This window comes from Salvelinus fontinalis, chromosome 7 (genome assembly GCF_029448725.1).
Source record: "Salvelinus fontinalis isolate EN_2023a chromosome 7, ASM2944872v1, whole genome shotgun sequence".
In the NCBI taxonomy this organism is placed as follows: Eukaryota; Metazoa; Chordata; class Actinopteri; order Salmoniformes; family Salmonidae; genus Salvelinus; species Salvelinus fontinalis.
This window is the reverse complement of record NC_074671.1, coordinates 46,235,216-46,250,559: the sequence shown is the minus strand read 5'-3', so window position 1 is coordinate 46,250,559 and position 15,344 is coordinate 46,235,216. Positions and strand designations below refer to the sequence as shown.

General features: G+C 43.6%; 1 protein-coding gene across 6 annotated transcripts in view; it reads left to right on the top strand.

Moving 5' to 3' along the window:
* The window catches only part of LOC129859531 (intersectin-1-like), a 60,637-nt gene that overhangs the window by 7,150 nt on the left and 38,143 nt on the right, over nucleotides 1-15,344 (top strand). For all 6 annotated transcript variants that reach the window (XM_055929399.1, XM_055929397.1, XM_055929396.1 and 3 more), the window contains exons 2-7: nucleotides 11,993-12,062; nucleotides 12,732-12,827; nucleotides 13,448-13,511; nucleotides 13,832-13,998; nucleotides 14,653-14,814; nucleotides 15,033-15,108. In XM_055929399.1, coding sequence (XP_055785374.1) covers nucleotides 12,035-12,062; nucleotides 12,732-12,827; nucleotides 13,448-13,511; nucleotides 13,832-13,998; nucleotides 14,653-14,814; nucleotides 15,033-15,108 — 593 coding nt within the window. In that variant the 5' untranslated portion in view covers nucleotides 11,993-12,034. The remainder of the gene's footprint in view (nucleotides 1-11,992; nucleotides 12,063-12,731; nucleotides 12,828-13,447; nucleotides 13,512-13,831; nucleotides 13,999-14,652; nucleotides 14,815-15,032; nucleotides 15,109-15,344) is intronic.

Genomic DNA, 15,344 nt, shown 5'->3' with positions numbered 1-15,344 from the left:
TTGAATATTACGTTTTATCTTGAGGTGCTCTACATAACTTCGTTCAGTCCGCCATTACCTTTACGTCATGTTTTTTTTGCCAGAGAGCATATCTAACTTGCTAGTTAGCTATTGACAAAAGCTGGGTTGTGCCCTTGCCCTGACATCGTTAGTCTTGCACAGGTTGGATTATTTTGCTTCTTTTGTTTAGCTAATGAAATTAATATCCCTCAAACGCGTGTCTACTCTAGGATATTTCTGTCTGACATCTCGCCATGCCACTAGCATGCATTTGTGTGTGTGTGTTTGTCAGAGGGAGACCTGCAGAGAAAGAGAGAGCGAGTGGTTTTTAACAGCCATGCTTGGCATTGCCCCCCACACACACACACACACACACACACACACACACACACACACACACACACACACACACACACACCCAATAGCCCAATAGCCCAACCTAAACCAAGGTCCACTGTCTGACTCTAGAAGCCATGCCAGCTTGGCTGTCAAGAAAGATCATATAAATTATTAATGTGCATTGAACTTTGTTGCTGTCAATGACACCCTAACCCAACTTATCTTGATTTGAGGGGCATGAAGGAAGTGACATGCTTTGATTTTGGTCACAAGGCCATAGCTTAGAGTGCCTTTTGCCACCACAGTTTCACTTTCCAGTGCTATAGCCTGCTGAGTTTTGGCTGACTTGTAGGAGACCCACTGTGCTGCTCTGGCGCCAATGATTAGTGTTAACCAAATAACTGAATTAGCATGCTTTGGCGTCTTAGCAGCAAAGGCTGGGAGGAACTGCTTTGCTGTACTTGCATCTCCCTCTCAAATGGGGCTTCGGGTTTTTCTCTATCAGCTTTATTCAATACCATAGAATACGGCTGGGCGGTATACTGTATTTGACTATATACCAGTATTGATGCATGGACCATTTGGGGTTTTTACTTTACCTTCTATAACGGTATTTGAATATTTGATTTGTTAAATGTGATATGCCTTGTGTAACATCCATTTTTATAGTTTAAACCACTACGACGGTAGGCCGTCATTGTAAATAAGAATTTGTTCTTAACTGACTTGCCTAGTTAAATAATTTTTTTTTAAAGAACTTGAGTCATCCCTCTCCACTCCGTTTTTCACACAGACCTATCCCCACCCGATGTTTTCACTTTGCTTCTTAATATAAATCCACAAGCGTTATAAAATGACACTTAGTTTCTTTTTCTTACATCTGCAAACAGCTAGTTTGTTTTTCCTTAGCATGTTTTAGCTTAATCATGTTAGCCGCTAATGCTAATCACTAGTTAGCTGGCTAGCTATTAAATGTACTGAGTCAGAGCAAACGTAGCTAGCTATACAGCCTGATACCAGTGATGGGGTATGCCTAAATCAGCGTGTTGTTTGTGCAACAGTATCTTCTAAATGAAAGAGGATTAGGAGAAGCATGAATATGTTACCAACATAAAGAAACATTTAATGTAGCCAAAAATTATAGGGTCTTCTAGGAAACACTGACCAACACTTTGGTTCCTACCCTGTCACAACAACTCCTCCCTGACATTTTCATTTGTTGTCATATCAAACAACACTGTATTTAAAGTGCCCACTAATATTTATATTCCACGGGAGGACGGCTCATAATAATGTCTGGGATGGAGTATAATGGCTGGAATGGCATCAAACATGTTTGATATCATTTCATTTACTCCATTGCAGACATTGTTATGAGTTGTCCTCCACTGTTATATTCTAAATATAGAATTAGAATAAACATTCTATTTCCATGATTCCAAATGTTCACCCAAGTTTGTTGATCTAAATCGCAAGTCAAATTACAATTGCAACAATTGGTGAAAATACGTTTTTGATTTTTTGGGTTGATATGAATAGTATAAAACATTCAGAATGGTGAGACCCATTGAAATCACTTAGAATGTATGCTGCCACCCGGGGGGCACGTACTACTCATAAAGCAAATTTCTAAACATAAAATACTGTCATACCGAGAAAGAAAAAACTGATATGATAATTTGGCCAAATCGCCGAGCCCTACAATAGAGTCATGGCAAGAAAACACAGAAAATTGCCCTGCCTGGTAAGAAATGCAATCTTGTTGACGGTAGGTAGATTCACAATACACATAGTATTGACTTGGCTTTTGAACTGGGAATTTTCCCCTAAGGACTGAACATGGTGTGGTTATTGCAGAGGGAATTCCAGACTTATCTTAGCGCAGGGAAAATGGCCCACCAAACCTCCTAATCGTTTCTGCGTTTTTACATTAACCTTCGACTGAGTTGATCTGCATCGGGGCTTATGGGCTGACTGACAGGCAGCGGGCTTGTGTTGTGTGTGTGTGTGTGTGTGCATGCATGTGAGAGAGCTTTGGCTGCACAGTTGCAGATACTGCAGCGCTCCTATCTATCGCCCCATGGTTGCTCAGCTACAGGGCAACCTTGACTTGACATTGGCTGGAGCATGGCGTTTCAGGTCCTCGACAGGAAAGTGTCACATTAAATCTACCCACCAGCAATCCACACAGTCAACTGCAGTGCATATTTAATTATACTGCCAAAGCAACATGATATAGGTTACAGCTACATATGTTTCAAAGAAGCAGGCAATGCTGTTGCTACCCCAGTGGCCCGTTCCCCACCTCAACCTTTTGACCCTTGACCAGTGAACCAGAGCTGCCCTTTGGTCACCAGACTGCCAATTGGTTGCACAGCATTCACTGCAGGATCTGTGGGCCAGAGATTGACACGCCATCTGATAGTTAGATAGTTGTCTGATGGTTTCTTAAACACCAACTCCCTTTTATCCAAGGTCATGTTAGTTTGATGAGTGATAATTCTGATGTTGGTGCTGCAGTTGGAAGTAGGATTCCCTCAAATACTGTCTGCATGCAGTTTGGATCTCTCTTGGAGATGGTGGAAATAACTGTGTGTTGCACAGTTCTCACCTCTGTTGTACAGTGCATTCGGAAAGTAATCAGACCCCTTGACTTGCCACATTTTGTTACGTTAAAGCCTTATTCTAAAATGTATACATTTTTTCCCACCCCCTCAATCTACACACAATACCCCATAATGACATTTTTGCTCATTTATATATGTTTTTTTAACTGAAAAATAACCTTTTAAATAAGCATTCAGAACCTTTACTCAGTACTTTGTTGAAGCACCTTTTATCAGCAATTACAGCCTCGAGTCTTCTTGGGTTTGACGCTACAAGCTTGGGACACCTGTATTTGGGGAGTTTCTCCCATTCTTCTCTGCAGATCCTTTCAAGCTCTGTCAGTGTTGGTTGTCGCTGCACAGCTATTTTAAGGCTCTCCAGAGATGTTTGATGGGGTTGAAGTCCGGGCACTGGCTGGGTCACTCAAAGACATTCAGATAGTGTCCCGAAGCCACTCCCGCGTTGTGTTGGCTGTGTGCTTAGGGTCGTTGTCCTGTTGGAAGGTGAACCTTCACCCCAGTCTGAGGTCCTGAGTGCTCTGGAGTAGGTTTTCATCAAGGATCTCTCTGTACTTTGCTCCGTTCATCTTTGCCTTGATCCTGACTAGTCTCACAGTCCCTGCTGCTGAAAAACATCCTCACAGCATGATGCTGGCGCCAACATGCTTCACTGTAGGGATGGTGCCAGGTCTCCTCCAGACATGACGCTTGGCATTCAGGCCAAAGAGTTCAATCTTGGAGAGATTGGAGAGTCCTTTAGGTGCCTTTTGGCAAACTCAAAGCGGGCTGTCGTACCTTTTACTGAGGAGTGGCTTCCATCTGGCCGCTCTAGCATAAAGGCCTGATTGGTGGAGTGCTGCAGAGATGGTTGTCCTTCTCAAAGGTTCTCCCATCTCCACAGAGGAACTCTAGAGCTCTGTCAGTGACCATCGGTTTCTTGGTCACCTCCCGGACCAAGGCCCTTCTCCCCCGATTGCTCAGTTTGACCGGGCGGCCAGCTCTAGGAAGAGTGACACCTCTTTTTATTCTTTTCTTCAATCGATCCAAATGGGCCTGTGTCTGTGCGACTTGAATCACTTCGTACGTCTGTGTTTTGCTAGCTTTTTCTCCTATACTTTTTTTGTTTGGATTTTTCACAATTCTTTTTTTGCTGCTATTAGTATTCTTCTGAGCAGCTCAAGGACACTATAAAAGTCACTTGATGACTTAAACAGCCTCCCCACCTGTGCAGGGATTTTTCTGACATAGGCAGCACACCCAAGGGTTTCTAAGTCCAAACTGAACATTTCCAAACTATGAAGTATTGATTTTGTTATTAAGTTTGAGCACAAGAACACAGCATTAGCCATGGCATATATTCCTGCAATTATATGCATTATCTTTAAAATGGCAAAGTTTTCTCAGCTCCATGGCTAGAATATGTAGAATCCCTGGGAATTTGCTTTAAAACTGCAACATTTTCTCTCAGTTTCATGGAAAAATTCCTAGAACTGCAAGAAATTTGCTTGAATGCTAAAATTGCTAAATAAATAAAAAAAGATGGGGGGCTTCTATCGTTTTCTCAAATTAATCCGTGCCGACAGCGCCAGTAAGTTTTTTTTTTTTGTGTGTGTGTAAAATAATCTTTATTTAAAAAAATATATATATATATATAATTTGACAAACATAATAGATTTAATTCATATGATTACATCTGTTTTCACATCAATAAATGGCTTCATTATTCAGCTACTTAACATGATTTACATAATTTAAGTGTCCATGGAAGGTTTTGTAGGTCAACTTGTTTTTTGGAGTCCAGCGTTTAGAATTATTTTTAATTCCGTTTTGATTTGTTTGAAAATTGTTTGAGTGGACAAGTTTTATAGTCAAAATACATTTTGTCTTCCAAATCTTATTGTTCACAATGCAGTCCACCATAGATTTTTAGTATTGTCATCCATTTGAGTGTCAAAAACACAGTGAAAGACAGTCTTGCAATCTATACATACATCAAAATCAATTCTTATCATCAGGTACCATATTTATTTAGTTCTGTAGCGGTTCATTAAAATGTGTTTTAAACTCCATCACTACAATTTGGCATTGCCACGTCCCCTGCCACGCCCACCACCTAAGCCTCTTTTTGATCCTGAAAAAACACTCCTGTGCCATTAGTCAGCCCCACTTGGTGCTGTTCACTTTAACTAGTAGGGTTGTGACCGCAATATTTTTTCCACAGCGAAATGAAAACACAAAGTAGGCCACCTATTTGGTCCTTTTTAAAACCTGTTTTATGTCAAATATTGTGGGCTATAGCTTGGAAAATAAATAAATGTGACTCTGAATGACAACATGATGTTTGCTTCCAACATTAGGGCTGTTTTTCTAAATAAGGTAAATCCGTTTTGTTTCCTTGCCATGATATTAATGAGGATCGCGTTACTGGAGGGGTCTCGGCCCTAATATTTAGGCCATATCAAATCAGATTTTGTCACATGCGCCAAATACAACAAGTGTAGACCTTAGAGTAAAATGCTTACTTACAAGCCCCTAACCAACAATGCAGAGTAAAGAAAAAGTTAGAAAAATGTCAAAATGGTAAAACAATTAAAACAATAACGAGGCTATATTAAAGGGGTCCCGGTACCGAGTTAATGTGCAGGGGTATGAGGTAATTGAGGTAATATGTACATGTAGGTAGGGGTTAAGTGACCATGCAGCAGCAGCGGATGTGAAGGAATGTATGTATGTGTGTAGTGTCAATATGTGTGTGTTTTGTGTGGAGTCAATATGCATGTGTGTGGGTATGTGGTTAGTCCAGTGAGTGTACATGGAGCCTGTGCAAGAGAGTCGGAGCAAAAACATATAATAAATTAGAATAAAATAAGGCGGTCAATGCAAATAGTCCAGTTAGCCATTTCATGAACTGTTCAGCAGTCTTATGGCTTTGGGGTAGAAGCTGTTAAGAAGCCTTTTGGTCCCAGGCATGCCGCTTCGGTACCTCTTACCGTTCAGGAGCAGATAGAACAGTCTATAACTTGGGTGGCTTGATTCTTTGACAATTTTTAGGGCCTAGCCCTAATAGGATGACAGTCCCTCTACTTAGCCACTTTTGTCCTCCAGTGTGGCACTGCTTTTGACGTCAACATTACAGGCAAGAATGTGATAACAGTAGCGGCACAAGACTTTCACACCAGAGTGTGTCTAGGCGAGGATGGTGAGGGTGAGGGACGTGAAGTGGGGTCTATTATTACCCCTCACACTGTCCCGTCACCCCATGCCCCACTTAAGGCGGAGAACAAAAACACATCAACTTCCAGTTCCACATAGGGTTGCAAAGGGTTGGAAACTTTACGGTACATTTCCAGAATAATTTTCTGGAAATTTTCCGTGGGAAGTTAATTTTGCTTAAATTAGCTTATAACAGTGAACCTTTTTTGTGGGATACACATAAGTAAATTCTAGGTCTTGTGGAATATTTTGGTTAAACTATCCCCAATTAAATGGAATTGCAACCCTCTGCATGCACAGTGTATTCTTCCATCACATGTGCAGTCGGTGCACTCTTACATCACATGTACAGCTGATTCTCAAGATCTTGCATACAAATTAGATGCTATTGAGCCCACACTACTACACTGTCTGAGCCAAGGACTACAAGCTTTCTCGTAAGTTTTGATTACAATAGTGGGTGGAGTGAATATATTTCATGACATGAGTTTTTTTATCTAGTAAATAGTAGCCTACAGCAAAGTGTGCTTTAAATCATTTCAAACTTGTGAACAATTTCTGATAGTTAGTTTTTGCTACCATGTGGGTTTTAGCTTGCTTGAGGAGTGTTAATTCACCTGTTTCCATACATGTTTCATTTTAAAATATTTATCCTACAAAGAAGTTGTTGAATCTATTTATCTGTACCTGGAATTGTATTTATTTATTTCTGATTTTTAAAAATCTTTACAGGAAAATGCCACGGGCATTATCTGATGTGTGGAGACATTTCACTGCAGCTGATGTAGAAGGAAAAGCTGTGTACATTTGCAAATACTGTGTCAAATCATATGTGAAGAATGCAACAAAGATGCAGAATCATCTGGCCAAGTGTATAAAGTTCCCTCAGCGCTCTCAACAAGCAACCTCTGACAAAAATCCCTCTACTTCTATTTGAGGTGAAAATGATGAATCAGACACCGTATCGATAGCAACAGCTCATGGTCCTCCTGTAATCAGACGTTTTTTTGACTCAATGGAGGAACATAGTCAGAGAAATGCTGATGAATGTCTTGCTCAAGCTGTGTATACAACTGGTTCACCTCTTGATGCTCACAGGCAATGTGTATTGGAAGAGATTTCTGAATGTTCTTTGCCCAGCATACACCCCTCCAACCAGACATGCTTTATCTACTAATTTGATGGATGCAGAGTTCAACAGAGTTCAAGTGAAGGTCAAGCAAATCATAGAGAAAGCAGACTGTATTGCAATCATCTCTGATGGGTGGTCGAATGTTCGTGGGTAAGGAATAATGAACTACATCATCTCAACCAGTATTCTAAAAGAGCAGACACAAGGGACATCAGACACACTGGTCTCTACATTGCAGATGAGCTGAAGGCAGTCAGCAATAACCTTGGACCACAGAAGGTAGTTGCACTGGTGACAGACAATGCTGCGAACATGACGGCTGCTTGGTCTAAAGTGGAGGAGTCCTACCCTCAAGTCACACACATTGGCAGTGTTGCTCATTCTTTGAGCTCCTCAAGGACATCATGGCACTGAAAACAATGGATACACTCTACAAGAGAGCCAAGGAAATGGTTAGGTATGTGAAGGGTCATCAAGTTAGAGCAGCAATCTACCTCACCAAGCAAAGTGAGAATAAGAATAAGAGCACCACATTGAAGCTGCCCAGCAACACCCGTTGGGCGATGTTGTCATCATGTTTGACAGTCTCCTGGAGGGGAAGGAGTCTCCAAGAAATGTCCATATTACAGTCTGCCGATATGGACAGCCCCATCAAGAGGATCCTCCTGGATAACTCCCCAATTGATAAGAGAATGATGTTCTCAAGTTACATAACCCAATTTAATTATATTACTCAGTCTGCAAATAAGAATTTGTAAGATCCTGGTCGAATGAAACAGACGGAGGCCCAGCTATAATAGCCAAAAAGGTTTATTCACAGGAACGTTCAGAAGTCAAGAATACAAAAAATTCATTTTATACTGATGTAGATCATTATGCATGTATATTCCTTCCTCCCATTCCTCCAGCCAAATCACAGGTAGGCCTTTGCAAATATCCAACTCCATGTGATGTCCTTCAAAAATGCAATATATAGGCCTATCTTGTCTTCTGCGGAATAGGCTACGTAGCTAGTTGACTACAGCCGCAAGTTTCCAAGAACAATTCTCCCAATCATCTGTGTGCCGTCTTTGTGTCTGCTTGCTGTCTGTCACAGGGTTTCAACTTCTGACCCTGCATTGGGCCATGCCCTCCCCCAGACTGCATACCTCTGCTATGACATCATGTGCGGCGGTGCACTTGTCAACTAGCCCCAGCCCTAGGCGTCTAGCCTGTCTGTCTTATAAGAGGCGTTCCGCCACAACAGGAGCATGCTAAGTGATCAGATTATGCGGATAAATCCACCTTCCCGTCCCAGACCAGTGACATCAGAGCCCCGGTCCTGTCTAGCTGGAACAACACCAAGCAAACTGATAATTCCATAGAATCCTTCTCTAACCTTCCCTGTCTGTCTGTGTGGCTGCATCCCAAAAGTGCCCTATTCCTAATGTAGTGCACTACCTTGACCATAGCCGTATGCGCCCTGGTCAAAAGTTGTGCACTATAAAGGGAATAGGGTGCCATTTGGGATTCCGCCTATCCTATGCCTCTCTCTGAACTGTCCTTTTCAAGACCCTGGGTCACGGAAACGCTCATCACCACCAACGACAATCCAAGTTAGATAAGTTAGAGGGAGAAACTAGGTCAGAGGGACAAAACAGCCTTTCCTACCCCCTCCCTCATTTGCTTGGTATGTGTGAGGCGTGCGTGTCTGTGAGTCAGTAAGTGTAAGGCGCGTGTGTATGATGAGCGTGTGTGATGAGGCTCTTGTGCGCCTCTCCAGGGAGATGCGATGTGAATGAAGTGTAGGATGGTGAATCGCTGTGGAACAGCATGGTAATCTGCTCTGCTCTGTCTGCTCTTTGTGTTGACTCAAGCCTTTCTGCCTGGAGGACAGAAAGAGAAGCTGGCAGCAGCGTCAGTGCACTGCTGGCCTGGCTTTCATCTTACGAAACGGAACCCTTCAAAGTTCCAGAAACAGTCACTTCTGTAATTAACGCACACGAACAAGCTTTTTTCTCTTTTTTTTTACCAAACCGAAACTGCCTAGTATGGGAATGTCATAGAAAATGACTTTTTTATGAACAGAGAGAAATTTACAGTGTTGCGTCTGTGTCGTTGAAATGTTTCAGCCTAGAGCTCCCCCTGCGCTGGGGGGGGTCTGGCTCTGATTAAAACGCCTTGTGGGGTGCTGCTCCCTTCCCCCATGTCTTTGTTTTACTGATACTCAGGCTATGGCCGTCCTCTCTCACCATGACGTTTACACAGCTGGGATATAACATTGGCCTCTCCTCCCTTCCCTCTCCCTCCCTCTGTATGTCATTCATTCACTTTATAGAAACATGAAGAGGGCCCCTCTGTTCCCCATCCTCCCCTCATGTGACACCCACCCCAGGATGTAGCTAGGCCATTTAAGGCCAGAGTTCTGTCAAATCAAATGTTATTTGTCACATGCTTCGAAAACAACAGGTGTAGACTAACAGTGAAATGCTTACACACGGGCCCTTCCCAACAAACCAGTGAAAAAAGAGAAATAATAGAAACATAAAAAAATAACACGAGTAATGATAACTTGGCTATATAGACTGACTCGGTACTGGTACCCAATGTGCAGGGGTACGAGGTAATTGAAGTGTACATATGTAGATATAGGGATAAAGTGACTAGGTAACAGGATAGATAATAAACAGTAACAGCAGCGCATGTGATGAGTCAAAATAGTTAGTGCAAAAAGGGTCAATGCAGATATTCAGTGTAGCTATTGGTTATCTATTTAGCAGTTTTATGGCTCGGGGGTAGAAGCTGTTCAGGCTCCTTAACAGCTTCTACCCCGAGCCATAAGACTGCTGAACAATTAATCAAATGGCCAACCAGCATATTTACATTGACCCAACCTTTGTTTTTACACTGCTGCTAATTGCTGTCAATTATCAATGCATAGTCAATTTACAAATGACCTCAACTAACCTGTACCCCTGCACATTGACTTGGTACCGGGACCCCCTGTATAAAGCCCCGTTATTGTTGTATATTTTTATTTTGTAAATAATTTCGTAACTCTATTTCTTGAGCTATATGGTTGGTTAAGGGCTTCTAAGTAAGCAATTCACGGTAAAATCTACACCTGTTGTTCAGAGCATGTGACGAATAAAAGTTGATTTGGTGCATCGGCACCACTTGCTGTGCGGTAGCAGAGACACCGCCTGGTATAGAGGTCTTCGATGGCAGGGAGCTCGGCCCCAGTGATGTACTGGGACTTACACACTACCCTTTGTAGTGCCTTACAGCCAGATGCCAAGCAGTTTCATACCAAGCGGTGATGCATCCTGTACACTGAAGAACTTGATGCTCTCAACCTGCTCCACTACAGCCATGGAGATGTGAATGGGGGTGTGCTCGGCACTCCGTTTTCTGTTGTCCGCGATCAATTCCTTTTGTTTTGCTTACGTTGAGGTTGTTGTCCTGGCACCACACTTCCAGGTCTCTTACCACCTCCCCATAGGCAATATATTTAATTTTAATTTTATTTATTTAGCAGAAACTTAGCCAGAGCGACTTACAGGAACAATTAGGTTTGAGCGACTTGCTCAAGGGCACATCGGCAGATTTTTCACCTAGTTGGCTCTGGGATTTGAACTGACAACCTTAAGGTTACTGGCCCAACACTCTTTACTGCTAGGCTATCTGCAGCCCTGTATCATTGTTGTCAGTGATCTGTCCTACCACTGTGTTTTCGGCAAACTTAATGATGGTGTTTGAGTCGTGTGTGTCCAGGGTCCAGTTGATGAGGGAGGTGTTTAGTCCCAGGGTCCTTAGCTTCGTGATGAGCTTGGAGGGCTTCTGTGGTGTTGAATGCTGAGCTGTAGTCAATGAACAGCATTCTCACAAAGGTGTTCCTTTTGTCCAGATGGGAAATGGCAGTGTGGAATGCAATAGCAATTGCGTCATCTGTGGATGTATTTGGGGTGGTATGCAAATTAGAGTTGGTCCACGGTGTCTGGGATGATGGCATTGATGTGAGCCATGACATGCCTTTCAAATCATTTCATGGCTACAGATGTGAGTGCTAAGGGGCGATAGTCCATTTAGACGGGTTACCTTAGCGTTCTGCATGAAACATTACAGGATGGGTCAGGTAGAGGTTGTGAATGTTGACCTGTTTAAAGGTCTTACTCACATCGGCTACGGAGAGCGTGATCACACAGTCGTCCGGAACAGCTGGGGCATGTTTCAGTGTTACTAGCCTCGATTCAGTGTTGTTAACCAGATGACAATCCACCTGTACATAATTGTTGCGTCTCAAATGGCACCCTATTCCCTTTTCTAGTGCACTACCTTTGACCAGTATCAATGCACTATAAAGGGAATAGGGTGCCTTTTTGGGATGCACCCATGACAATCATTTGTCTGTCAGTGCAACACTACTGACTGACTCACTGTACTTTACAGTCAAGTGATGCGCGTTTAGGCCTATCTACCTATTACCAAACAGGTTATTACAAGTCTCTATTGCAAAATGTTTACCTGTCTGTTAACAGCTTGCAGCCTGGCCTGCCCTCCCCTGATGAAAGGAATAGAAAAAGGCATAGAACATGAAACGGCTTTGATTTCCTTTTGAGGGGAGCTTCTGTCTTTTGGGAGTTGGAGGAGAAGCGTGAGGAGAAGAGCGAGGATATAGACACTGTAGACTAAATGTTGTTGCCCTTCCTGTCTTGTCTTTCAGGTGTTTGCAGCTTGCGGCTGCAGTTGACTGACCGACTGAACAATGGCTCAGTTTCCCACGCCCTTCGGAGGTGAGTGCCACCCAACCAGATTGACAGCCGTCTGCCTGGCACACCGTGTATGTGTGTGTGTTTGTTTGTGTCACAAGCTTGTATGTGTGAGTGAAATGTATGCCTGTGTGTGTGTGTGTGTGTCCTGATCTCCCTCTACACATGGATTAATGAGAGTTGTACTGTAACTTCGGCACAAAGGAAGGGTCACTATCAAGTTATTACTCCCAGGAGGTGGCAGCCTGCCTGCTGGACTGCGTGGGCTGCATCCCTAATGCCACATTCCTCAAAATCAACTCTGAACCGCAAAGCCATTTCCACTGCATTTTAGCAGTGGTCCCCTTTAATCATCAGGGACTGATTTAGACTGAGACACCAGGTGGGTGCAATTAATTATCAGTTAGAACAGAAGACCAGCAGGCTCCGTACCTCGTAGGGTAAGAGTCGTATACCCCTGCCCTGCATTGTGCACTATATAGAAAATGGGGTAGCATTTGGGATGCAGCCATGGTGTATGGTGTAAACCTCAGATCACCAACCACCACTTAATTTACTCTCTCTCCCCCTCCCATGACTCACCTTAATGCTGTGTTCCATGACTATACGGAGACTTAACTGAGCCCCCCCCACACACACACACACACACTCACACAGGCCAGGCGAGAGCTTCAACTGATCTTTCTCTCTCAGGGGGCCTGGACGCCTGGGTGATCTCTCTGGACGAGCGAGCCAAACATGACCAGCAGTTTGTCAGCCTGGCCCCCTCACCAGCTGGCTACATCACAGGTCAGCTTCACTCACAGCAGGGGAGGGGATGGACAAACAAAGGGAAATAGCGGTACAGTACAGCATCATGTCAGGCAGCAGTTACTTGAAGATAGCAGAAGATCACTTCATAAGGACTTTCTCTTATATTATACACACACACACACACACACACACAGTACCAGGTCAAAGGTGAAGGGGTAATGAAGCTTGGTGGACTGAGGCTAGGGCGGGCCTTTTCATTCCCTACAGCCCACACAGTAGCAAGCAACTTCATTCTCTACTCATCTCACTGTCAGAAAGGACATTTCAGTCACTCACACTCACTCATATGATCATCTGATATCATTGCATTGGTGTTTTGATTTTCAACATAACCTTGCACAACCCCGACACCCTTTTAGAGAAGTGTAAGTGCTTGTTTCACTCGGCTACTTCAGCAACAAGTCTTTCGCAAGCCGCAGTCATTTCATACTTCTCAAAAAGTATGATTTGTTCAAATTGAAATTTGCATTTGATTCCTCTTGAAAGAGGAACCAACTGGCCTCTTTCTCTCTGTGTGTTTGAATAGATATATCCATAATGGTGTACAACAGACTCAACACTATTATAATATTATTTTCCCTTCTCATTGTCCGTAGGTGACCAGGCCAGGAATTTCTTCCTGCAGTCAGGGCTGCCCCCTCCCATCCTGGCACAGATATGGTGAGTGACTCCTCTCACTCCATCTCTCCCATTCTCAACTCAATCCACTGTTAATGTCAACCACTGCTGTCTCTTTCTGTTTGCCTTTCTCTTGTTTTTGTCAATCTCCTCCCTCTGTCTTCCACTCCACTTTTACTCACTCTTTCTCTCTCTCCCCCTCTTTCTCTCATCCCCCTCTCTCTCTCTCTCGCTCTTCAATTGCTTTATTGGCATGCCATCCACACGGACATATTGGTAAAGCAGAGATTCACAACAACAATGAGAATAATCAGCATAATGTGATCGTATCTTTACTTTCTCCCTCTCTTGCTCTCTCTCAGGGCCCTGGCCGATATGAACAATGATGGGAAGATGGACATGCACGAGTTCTCCATCGCCATGAAGCTGATCAAGCTCAAGCTGCAGGGTCACCCCCTGCCCCCCTCTCTGCCCCCCTCCATGAAGCAGCCGCCCCTCACCCTGCCCCCGCCACCCACCGCACCCTTCGGTAAGGGACTAGACGGGGGCAGGATGCTTCTCAATAGTCTAAAGGGGCTTCCTTTCCTCCATCTGTAGTGATCTGTACAGCAGGATAGGTAAAAGCAGTGTGGTGGATGCAACAACAAAAAAAGTACATATTTGCTTTAACCTGTCCACTTGTTCTTTCAGATCAGTGCAGGTGATGTACAAGAGACTAGGAGATTGTGCCACTAGGCTATGAGATACACCCATGTTACAGTCCCCATTAACTAAATGGACTTTAGAGTGCTCGAAGCCAACTTTGCCATATCATCTGCCCCATCTATGTACATAGCTAAATGTTTCACTGGGGAAATGTAAAACCTTTAACTACTTGACTACCTGCTATCTCAAAGCACAACCATAATGTGCCGTTTCTGGTATTTGAACAGGCAACGCTCTGGGTCAATATACTGTTGCTCCCCCTGACAACCAGGGCATATTGCTGTGCGCTGCCAGACTGTTGTTAATATTCAAGTGAATCAGTTAGAACTCGGTGCTTGTATTCTCCTCGGCTTTGAATGAGTGGGGAAAATAATAATAATGAACACTGTGTTAAAATAATAGGCTTGTCAATAGAAAATGAATGATGGTCTGTTGTCTTACGTTTGTCTGACATACCTTAATTCATTCTATCCTGCAGGAATGCATGGTTTAGGGGTAATGCCAGGCCTCCCAGCAGTCCCTCCATTACCCATGCCCCCTATGCCAGGGGTGGGTATGTCCCCCCCTCTGGTGTCGTCGGTGCCCCCGTCTGTACCCCCCATGGCCAACGGCACGCCAATGACGGGCTTCTCCCACCAAGGTATGGCCCAATCAGAATTGTCGTTAGACACGTCACTGAATATTCAAAGTGAGGTTCTAGTGAATGACAGTGAAGCCCTCTGGCAACGTTTCAGAGCATCTCACTTTGTTGATTTAATCCTTTCTTTACCTCATTAATAAGTTCCTTTTTTTGTTGCGATTTCCCTTTTTTTATATATATGTATATATATTTTTTATCTCTCCGTCTCTGTCTCTCAGCCACCACGCTCAACAAAAGCTCTTCTTTCAACCGCCCCGGTGCCAAGCTGCAGGGCCAGTCTTTTGAGACTTCTAGGTGAGTCACATGTCACCCACTTGGAAGAATGGCCCCTGCTCGCTGGGCCCAAACTCAAAGGGACAAATGTAGCTGTGTTTGTGCTTAGACTGCTGCATCCTCTAATTTGATCAATTGTATTATTTTTGAACACACAACAGGCTAGCTCATTAAAAAGCCATCACTTAGCGATGAGATCCCTCTGTTAAAACGAGAGATGCACAGGCTACGTCCCGTGTCGTCAGTTGAAGAGCAAT